Source organism: Mandrillus leucophaeus, unplaced genomic scaffold, assembly GCF_000951045.1.
Source record: "Mandrillus leucophaeus isolate KB7577 unplaced genomic scaffold, Mleu.le_1.0 Scaffold68, whole genome shotgun sequence".
Classification (NCBI taxonomy): Eukaryota; Metazoa; Chordata; class Mammalia; order Primates; family Cercopithecidae; genus Mandrillus; species Mandrillus leucophaeus.
The window spans coordinates 4449022-4460000 of NW_012107363.1; the positions used below are offsets into that span (position 1 = coordinate 4449022).

The following is a 10979-nucleotide window of genomic DNA, read 5'->3' on the forward strand; positions in this document are numbered from 1 at the left end:
CTCAGTGCCCACGTGCTGTGACACCACCCAGGGCCACACTCAGGGACGGCCACCAACAGCCCGCTCAGTGCCCATGTGCCATGATGCCACCCAAGGCCACGCTCGCTGCCCCTGGTGCTCTCCAGCATCACTGCCCTCCCAGAGGGGTGGAACCAGGGCCTAGAGAGGTGCAACGACCACTGGGGGCAGCAGGAGAGGAGTCAAGCCCAGAGTCGAGCGTCAGACCCAGTGCCCGCCTGCCCAAGCAGTGCAAGAGCGGCCACCAGCAGGAGGGTTGGGGAGAAGCTTCCGAGGAAGGGGCTTGGAAGAGTGGAAGGAACTGGAGGAGAGCAGGGTGGCTGGCTTAAAGGCACCAGGGACAAGAACAAACAAGTCAAGTTATGCATAAGGGGTGGCAGGCAGTACTGGAAGGCCAGCATGACCAGGAAGACGCCGAGAGCTCGAGGCAGTCAGCTGAGCCAGGAGGAAGCCGCAAAGAACAGGAAGCCACAGCGGCCCCGATGGAAGCCCTGATCAGGGCAACCTGGCACTGCACTGGCAGGAAGGGCCTAGGGCACAGAGCCGTCAGGCAGGTGCGGGACAAGCCCGGGACTCAGCCCAGGAGGGAGAGGAATCAGAAGGGGCAGGCTCACCAGGGGACACAGATGCCAGGAAGCGAGAGGGGCCGAGCAGAATGGAGCTCCAGAGGCTGAACAAACCCATGTTTGATCCGATCCCTGGGCGGGCACTCTGCTGCTATCTAGGCAGGAACCCCCTCACGTGGGGACCTCCCGGACAGCCTGGCAAGGACCCACTTCTGTCCTCCTCTCTGCCAAGGTAAGGGCTGCCAGGGCCAGGGGAGCGAACGAGAAGGTGCCGCTGTGAGGGGCAGCCTGGTACCTCCTGGCCACCCCCAAGAAGTGGAGGACACTGGGGCTTTAAGACCCCCCACACCAAAATCCAAACAAGTGAGGCCCAGAGGAACCTCCCAAGGGGAAGGGAACCAAGGAAAAGGAGCCAGGACTTCCAGCTGCTGCCCCTACCGTGGCCCTCCACATGCGCTGTATGAGTTTTAACATGAGCGGCGCACCCACTGGAATTCTGCACTTCCTGTCTGACTACCCCATGCTTAGCGCAGGGCCCCAGCCCTGCCTCCCAGCCGGCCAGCAAGGGCAACCACGCCCCCACGCAGCCTGGGCACCCGGGGCCCACTGCCATCCCTGGCCCGGCAACCTACACCAGCTATGCGCATCTTTCTCCCCTTCAGAGTCTGTCCTCTGGCACCCAAAGTAAGCCCCCCGACAGGCACTGTGTGAGACCACCTGGGGCCAGCTTTGGAGGGTCTCGCCACCCCGACCCACTTCCCAGTAGTGCAAACACACAGCAGTCTGCATCCACCTCTTCACTGTCCTCTCGTCGGCCAGGAAGAGGAAAGAGCACACACCCCTCAAGCCAACATGTGGCCCTCGGCCCTCAGCCACAGGGACTGGTTTTTATCAGAGGCTGTGGGGCAGCCACATCACAGGTGCTGACATATACACTTTGGAAAGCTGTCATTCCTTCCATGCCCACAGTAAATCATCCACGATCATGTTGCAATCTAAATAATATCACAGCAGGCTGGGCACAGTGGCTCACGCCTGTAATTCTAGCACTTTGGGAGGCCGAGGTGAGTGGATCACCTGAGGTCAGGAGTTTGACACCAGCCTGGCCAACATGATGAAACCCCGTCTCTACTAAAATACAAAAATTAGCCAGGTGTGGTGGTGGATGCCTATAATCCCAGCTACTCGAGAGGCTGAGGCAGGAGAATCGCTTGACCCCGGGAGGTGGAGGCTACAGTGAGCCAAGATCGTGCCACTGCACTCCAGCCTGGGTCACAGAGTGAGACTTCGTCTCAAAATGAATAAATAATATCACAGGCAAACTATACCTTTGAGATTATGAGAAGAAAATCCACAAGGCCATACACAAAATCAAAAATGCTATCTATCAATAATATCTGAAAGATAAATCATAAAATGTAAACTTCGTAAATATAAAATGTCACGCTCATGAGTAAAATTCAATTCTCAGAATCTGGCAGGCTGAACAAAGTGCTCTGGAAAATCTCTATACACACAGCATTTACATCCCCCAAATTAGCTGAAACTCGAGAACCAGGAGAGAGGGGTGTCCCAGAGGCCAAATAGAGTAAAGGAGAAGGTGGCCAGGAAGCGTGTGATGCCCACCGAGAGGCCGAGGAAGGTGGGCACGGGCTGTCGCTGCTCCTGTGATGGGCACAGGCTGGGGGCCTGTAGGGCTAGACCGGAGTCTCTGGGAGGCCCCAAGACAGTGCCACTGATGCAGGTAAAGTATAGAGCTGTTTTAAAAGTAAACTTTACCTTTTCAAACAGTTTTAAATTTATGGAAAATTTTATTTTAAAGACAGTAGAGAGATAAACATACTTTTTTTTTTACAGTCTCGCTCTGTCACCCAGGATGGAGTGCAGTGGCACAATCATGGCTCACTGCAGTCTCAATCCTCCTGGGTTTGAGCAATCCCCCCATGTCAGCCTCCTAAGTAGCTGGGCTCCAGGAGTTCACCAACATGCTCAGCTAATTTGTATATTTTTTGTAGAGACAGGGCCTCACTATGTTGCCCAGGCTGGTCTTGAATTTCTGGCCTCAAGCAATCCTCCCACTTTGGTCTCCCCAAGTGCTAGGATTACAGGTGTGAGCCTCCATGTCCCACTCAAACATGCTTTTTAATATATCGCTACTTCCAAAGGAGTAAAGGGAAATAGGGAAATCCCTGAAATGAGACAAGGAAGGAATAGAGGGGGAAGCAGTTAGAAAATGCCAATGCCACTAGGGCCAGCCGGGTACCCCATGGTGAGCCTCAGCCACAGCACGGCTGTCCCCTCAACCTGACACCTTCCATCCAGCTCGGCCATGGCCCTCGGGGAGCAGTGTTGTCCTGGGTGCAACACTCCTGGAAGCCACATATATTAATGCAAACCCTTCCAGAAAGAACACAGCCCAACAGGGGCCCTCCGGAGTTCCAAATAGTGAGCCCACTTGAATATGAGTTCACTACGAAAAACCCAAGGACAGGCCCAACATGAGTGGGTGTCAGCAGAGACAACAATGAGCAGAGCCTCAGACACTGGAACAATCTAATGCAGACTGTTGAATAACTATCTGTGAAGCTATAGAGAAACAAAGGCTGCAGTAGAACAAGAGCACCGTGCAGATCGGAAAAAGAACCAGATGGAAGGAATGTCTGACAGTGAAAATACAATAGGTGAAGTTAAAGATTCAATAGGAAGGCTAAACAGAGAGCAGGCAGTTGAAGAGAGAATTTGGGAACTGGAAGATGGAACTGAAAACAACCACACTGACTACAGCACAGAGGGATAGACAGAGAAAATGAGAAGGAGTGAGAGAGAGCAGCAGAGAACTGAGGCAGTCTCCTCAGGATCTGAGGTTCAGAAATGACTGTAGAGAACTCCCAAAGACCGTCACCTACAAATGGTGCTGTGAGCAGGACTAATGCAAGTCAGCAAGACTTTTCAGCGAATCCCATGATGTTCATCTCCCAAGGTGGTCACAGGAGTTGAGACACCCACCACAGTGGCTCAGCACAGCATCCAGTCGGCACTCAGCACAGAATCAATTTACTAATCATCAGTGTCGCTTCCGGGTCACGGCTGGGCTTGCCTGTGCTCAGGAGCGGAGCTGAGGAGGAGGCAGAGTGACTGAGGGCTTGTCTCAGCATGAGGAAGGGCAGGGAAGGAGAGGGCACCTTGTGGTTCCTTTCTTCATTTCAAAGAGGGACATTATATCTCTGACAAGAACTTTTAGAATTTATGTCATCAATGCAAGTGGAAAAAATAATGCAAAATGATTTCATAGTATAATCACAAATGTGTAAAATTTTCTTTAAAATGTAAGATCTGTGAAAACACACTCTCAAATACTGAAAAGACACAACTAGCCACACAGGAACAATATCCAAAGCTAACAGCAGTCAACCACCCTTGAATGGTGAGGTTATGACTATTTTTTGACAAATAAAACTTTGTGGTGTACAATGGGTGAAGGCGCCAGGTGCTGACAGGGAAGCCTCTGACCTTCACATACAGGTGGCTGGACCTCAGTTTACACAGTGCACAGCTGTCTCACTCCCAGGTATATTCATTAAACAAAAGCAGTAAGATTCATGGTAATTATAAATGATCTCTTTGCAAATTAAGTAATCTTGTCAGGAAAGTCATCACCAATTTCTCTGAAAGTATGAAAACTTGGAGGAGGACAGAAGTTTGATGTCCAGGTGATATGGTTTGGCTGTGTCCCCACCCAAATCTCATCTTGTAGTTCCCATAATCCTGTGTTGTGAGAGGGACCCGGTGGGAGGTAACTGAATCATGGGAACAGTTACCCTCATGCTGTTCTTGTGAGAGTGAGTGAGTTCTCACAAGATTGGATGGTTTTACAAGGAGTTATTCCCTCTTTTGCTCAGCACTTCTCTCTCCTGCCACCATGTGAAGAAGGACGTGTTTGCTTTCCCTTCTGCCATGATTGTAAGTTCCCTGAGGCCTCTCCAGCCATGCAGAGCTGTGAGTCAATTAACCCACTTCCTTTATAAATTACCCAGTCTCAGATATTTCTTCATAGGAGCATGAGAACAGCCTAATACAGTAAATTTGTACCAGAAGTAGGGTGCTGCCATAAAGATGCCTGAAAATGTGCAAGTAACTTTGGAACAGGGTAACAGGTAGAGGCTGGAACTGTTTGGAGGGCTTAGAAGAAGATAGGAAAATGTGGGAAAGTTTGGAACTTCCTAGAGACTTGGAGGGCTCAGAAGACAGAAATATGTGTGAAAATTTGAACTTCCTAGAGATCTGTTGAATGGCTTTGACCAAAATGCTGACAGTGATATGGACAATGAAGTACAGGCTGAGGTGGTCTCAGATAGAGATGAGGAACTTGTTGGGAACTGGAGTAATGGTCACTCTTGCTATCCTTTAGCAAAGAGACTGATGGCACTTTGTCCCTGCCCTAGAGATCTGTGGAACTTTGAACTTGAGAGAGATGATTCAGGGTATCTGGCAGAAGAAATATCTAAGCAGCAAAGCATTCAAGAGGAAGCAGAGCATAGAAGTTTGAAAAATGTGCAGCCTGACGATGTGATAGAAAAGAAAAAAAAATTTCTGGGGAGAAATTCAAGCCTGCTGCATAAATTTGCGTAAGTAATAAGGAGCCAAATGTTAATCACCAAAACAATGATGAAAATGTCTCCAGTGCACATCAGAGACCTTTGGGGCAGCACCTCTCATCACAGGCCTGGAGGCCTAGAAGGGAAAAATGGTTTCCTGGGCTGGGCCCAGGGCCTCCCTGCTCTAGGCAGCCTCAGGACATGGTGTCCTGAATCCCAGCTGCTTCAGCTCCAGCCATGGATAAAAGAGGCTAATGTACAGCTCAGGCCATTGCTTCAGAGGGTGAAAGCCTCAAGCCTTCGCAGCTTACATGTGGTACTGGGCAAAGAAGTCAAGAATTGAGGTTTGGGAACCTCTGCCTAGATTTCAGAGGATGCATGGAAATGCCTGGATGTCCATGCAGCAGTTTGCTGCAGGGGTGGGGCCCTCATGCAGAACCTCTGCTAGCGCAGTGTGAAAGGGAAATGTGGGGTCAGAGTCCCCACACAGCGTCCCCACTGGGACACTTCCTAGTGGAGCTGTGAGAAGAGGGCCACCCTCCTCCACACCTCAGAATGGTAGATCCACCAACAGCTTGCACCATGCACCTGGAAAAGCCACAGACACTCAATGCCAGCCCTTGAAAGCAGCTGGGAGGGGAGGTGTATCCTGCAAAGCCACAGAGACAGAGCTGCTCAAGGCTGTGGGAGCCCACCTCTTGCATCAGTATGCCCTGGATGTGGGACATGGAGTCAAAGGAGATCATTTCGGTTTAATAACTGCCCTATTGGATTCTGGACTTGCATAGGGCCTGTAGCCACTTTGTTATGGCCAATTTCTCCCACTTGGAGTGGGGGTATATACCCAATGCCTGTACTCCCATTGTATCTTGGAAGTAACAAACTTGCTTTTGATTTTACAGGCTCATAGGCAGAAGGGACTTGCCTTGTCTCAGATGAGACTTTGAACTTGGACTTTTGAGTTAATGCTAGAATTAGTTAAGATGCTGGGGGACTGTTGGAAGGGCATGATTGTGTTTCAAATTGTGAGGATATGAGATTTTGGAGGGGTCAGGGGTGGAACGATGCAGTTTGGCTGTCACCACCCAAACCTCATCCTGAATTGGAGTTCCCATAATCTCCATGTGTCATGGGAGGGACTCAGCGGGAGGTAATTGAATCATGGGGGCAGTTACCCCCTGGTGATAGTGAGTAAGTTCTCATGAGAGCTGATGGTTTTATACGGGGCTTTCCCACTTTTGCTTGGCACTTCTCTCTCCTACTGCCATATGAAGAAGGACATGTTTGCTTCCCTTTCATCATGATTGTAAGTTCCCTGAGGCCTCCCCAGCCATGTGAAACTGTGAGTCAATTAAACCCTTTCCTTTAAAAATTATCCAGTCTCAAGTATTTCTTCATAGCAGCATGAGAACAGACTAACAGGTAATATTAAATTTTTATTTAAGGTATGCAATGTGATATTTTAACATACATATACACTGTAATATGATTATCACAATCAAGCAAATTAACATGTACCTCTATCACCTCACTTAGTTACCATTTTTGTGTGTGGTGAGAACCTATTCTCTTAGCAAATTAAGATTTACTCTCGTAGCAAATTTCAAGCATACAATAAATGCAACATTATTAACTACAACCACCAAGCTGTACATTAGATCTCTAGAACTTACTCATCTTATAAATGGAAGTTTGTACCCTGTGTCCAACATCTCTCCACCACAACCCCCAGGCATTGGTAAGCACCAATCTACTCTCTGCGTCCATGAATTCAAGGGTTTTTTTTGTTTTTTTGCTTTTTTTTTTTTTGAGACGGAGTCTCACTCTGTCGCCCAGGCTGGAGTGTGGTGGCGCGATCTCGGCTCACTGCAAGCTCTACCTCCCGGGTTCACGTCATTCTCCTGCCTCAGCCTCCCGAGCAGCTGGGACTATAGGTGCCCACCACCACGCCCGGCTAATTTTTTGTATTTTTAGTAGAGATGGGGTTTCATCATGTCAGCCAGAATGGTCTCGATCTCCTGACCTCGTGATCCGCCTGCCTCGGTCTCCCAAAGTGTTGGGATTACAGGTGTGAGCCACCGCGCCTGGCCAAATTCAATGTTTTTAGAGTCCACATATAAGTGAAGCCACACATGTTTGGCTTCATTTATGTTGTTGCAGGAGTTCCTTTAAGGCAGAATATGCTATTCTTGTTCTCTCTCTAAACACACACACACACACACACACACACACCCCATTCCTTTATCCCTTAGGTTTTCATATCTTAGCTATTGTGATTAACGCTTTCATGAACATGGGAGCATAACTATGAGAGACTGATTTTATTTCCTCTGGAGATACACCCAGTAGTGGATCATATGGTAGTTCCATATTTAATTTTTCAAGGAACCTCCACGCTGTTTTCCACAATGGCTGTACAATTTACATTCCCACCAATAGTGTAAGGGTTCCCTCTTCTCCTATCCTCACCCACACTTGTTATCTTTTGCCTTTCTGGTAACAGCCATTCTACAGGCATGCAGTGACAGCTCACTGTTGTGACTGCATTTCTCTGATGATGGGTGATGCTGAGACCTCTGCATATACCTATTGGCCATCTGTAGAGTTTCTTTGGAAAAATGTCTACTATGGCCTTTTGCCATTTTTTAATTGGGTTATTTGGTTTTTGCCACTGAGTTGTATGAGTTCCTTATGTATTTGGATATTAACCCCTTACTGGATATGCAGTTTGCAAATATTTTCTCCCATTCACAGGTTCCTTTTTCATTTTGTTGGTTGTTTCCTTTGTTGTGCAGAAACTTTTTACCTCAATGTAATCCCAATTGTTTACTTTTAGTTTGTTGCTTATTCTTTTAGTGTCATGTCCAAAAAAAAATCATTGCCAGGACTGATGTCATGGAGCTTTCCCCCGTGTTTTCTCCTAGGAGTTTTTTTGGTTTCAGGTCTTAAGTGCCTTTAATCCATTTGTGAGCTGATGTTTGTGTATGGTGTGTGATGAGGACCCCATTTCTCCACATGACTTCAGGGGCAGCCATTCCCACATCTCCTGGCACATGTGGACCACTGTAAACATGTTTATGAATTAAAGCACAACATTCTTAATGTGTACTCTCATATACAGTACTATTTGTATTAATAACTTGTTTCCATTGGCCTATACTTCTTGGATTCTTTCCAAATTTCCATAGAAACACATTATACTTACAAAAAAAGTACAGTCACAAAAACAAAGTCACCCATGGAAAAAGATCCCAGTAAGTCAGCATTTTTCGGTGCTTACAATTTAAACATATACCATAATTAAACAGCTATAAAAATTTCTATAACACGCCTCCAGAATTGGAATTTACACTAAAGTAAATACATTTCTGTTTTAAGGAAACTGACAAAGTATTTTAAAATGTGACTTAAGTCTGCACAATCTCTGCTCCTCCGCGGGTCTCTTGAACATGTCAGCTCAGCTGACAAGGACTCAATTGCTCCTCTGCAGGAAGTCTGTCTGGGCCACACACGTCCATGGAGATCATGGATATTTTATTTTGAAATTAATGTTTTGAAAGTTTTAAAATATTTATGTGAATAGTGTCACATGAGGAATCTAACCTTTATTAAGGTTTATTCTGTCAGTAACACTAGACAAAAGGAATTATTAGAACATATAATTTCCAAATTCTATTGGTTTACAGTAATATACTGTAATATAATTTTTCATTTTGAGCCACTGACAAAATTTTCTACCTTGAACATAAAAACTATTCAATCACCACATGATGTTCCTAAAATAAGGCACCAAAGGCCTGCAAGTTGCTCAAATGCATTAAATGTTTTCAATGCAAAGAGAAGAAATATAAATAAATGAATTAAGAATTTAATAATCAGCTGGGCTGGTGACTCACACCTATAATCCCAGCACTTTAGGAGGCTGAAAAAGGAGGATCACTTGAACTCAGGAGTTCGAGACCAGCCTGAGCAACATGGCAAGACACTGCCTCTACAAAAAATACAAAAATTAGCTGGGTGTGGTGGTGTGTGCCTATAGCTCCAGCTACCTGGGGGGCTGAGGCAGGAGTATAGCTTGAGCCCCCTAAGTGGCTGGGACTCTGATGGCTCCTGCACAGAGGGACCCAGTCCTTTCCAGCTGGAAGAAAGTCAAGGCTGCGGTGAGCCATGATCACACCACTGCACTCCAGCCTGGGTGGGAGAGCGAAACCCGGTCTCAAAAATAAAGAGAATTTAACAATCCAATTTGCACCTAATATATGCTTTACTTTTTAAAATTTCATCCTTTACATTTCAAGACAATCTCTTGCTGGACTAAATGCAGAAAAGCACAGCATCCACACCAGAGGCTGAGGCCTTGGAAAGGTGCGTCTGGGAGGCTCTCTGAGGCTGAGTATAGCACAGAGAGAGTATTCAGGAGAGGATGCCCTGGCTTGGTGGCTCACTGCACTCCCACATGCTGGGCTGCTCTCTGCTCCACTAGCACAGAGGTCTTCAGACCCAGCCATGACCCTCCAAGGGGCCAGCAAATCAGTTCAGAGTCTGTGAGCAGCATGTTAAAAAATGAAACGGGATAAAACAGAACAACATGGAAGGGAAGCATGCGGCAGGTCTCCAGGCCCGTGCTGTCCGTGGACCCCACTTCTGAGCTGCAAGTCTGTGTGTGGACACAGTGCATGTGCACGCCTGTGTGCAGGATCTTGGGGGACATGTGTCTCCCCTGAGGGTGGCAGCACAAGGACTCCGATGACCCCTGCACAGAGGGACCCAGTCCCCTCCTGCTCCATCTGCCTCTCCACTCCTCAGCATGGTGCCCTCCTCACTGCAGCCCAGCTCCCATGTGCAACCTCGCCTGGCAGCGCAGCTGCCACAGCCTGTGGGGAGGGCAGCACACCTGGTGCTGAGACACAGATCTGCACTTCTTCCTTTAAAGCGTGTGTGTGCTTCCTCCCTTTAAAGTGTGTGTGTGTGTGTGTGTGTGTGTGTGTGTGTGTGTGTGTGTGTTCCAAGGAGCTTTTCAACCTTGAATAAAATCAGAAGGAACTGAACCGGGGCAAAACCCACAATGACAGCATATTTCAAAGCAGCAGCAGCTAATATACATTTCACATCCTTGGTGGAGCCTAAGAAAATACGTTCTGACAACTTTTGACCCCAAAGTAGTGTCCTTCTGGGGCAGCAGTAGGGGCCATCTGACTTTGGGATGCTCCTCCTTGTCACACCATAACCCTCTGTTGGTACAAACACCACACAGGCCTTTGCCCTCCTCAGCTCACCCAGTCTCAGAAGCTAAGGGCCCTCCAACACGCAGACAGGTGGCAGGCTGCCAGGCATCCACGCCGATATTCGTGATTTAGGTTCTCCATGTGGCAGTGCCAACTCCCCACAAGGAAAAATGAGTGTAAAAGTCAGCTGTGCTGAGAGGCTCTGGGCAGGGACTGGCACTAACACAGCTGGCCACCAGGAGCTCATCCCATGTTGGAGATGAGGCTGGAGATGAGGCTGGAGATGAGGGCTGGAGATGAGGCTGGAGATGAGGGCTGGAGATGAGGCTGGAGATCAGACTGGAGATGAGGGATGGAGACGAGGGCTGGAGATGAGGGCTGGAGATGAGGGATGGAGACGAGGGCTGGAGTTGAGGGCTGGAGATGAGGGCTGGAGATGAGGGCTGGAGATGAGGGATGGAGACGAGGGCTGGAGATGAGGGCTGGAGATGAGGCTGGAGACGAGGGCTGGAGTTGAGGGCTGGAGATGAGGGCTGGAGATGAGGGCTGGAGATGAGGCTGGAGATGAGGGCTGG

At 48.2% G+C, this 10979-nt stretch overlaps 1 protein-coding gene across 1 annotated transcript in view; it reads right to left on the minus strand.

Annotated features, from left to right (window-relative positions):
* Positions 1-7681: 7681 nt before the first annotated feature.
* The window catches only part of LOC105555306 (regulator of G-protein signaling 12-like), a 71724-nt gene continuing 68426 nt past the window's right edge, over positions 7682-10979 (minus strand). The window contains exon 4 of the mRNA XM_012002182.1: positions 7682-8242. Coding sequence (XP_011857572.1) covers positions 8201-8242 — 42 coding nt within the window. The 3' untranslated portion in view covers positions 7682-8200. The remainder of the gene's footprint in view (positions 8243-10979) is intronic.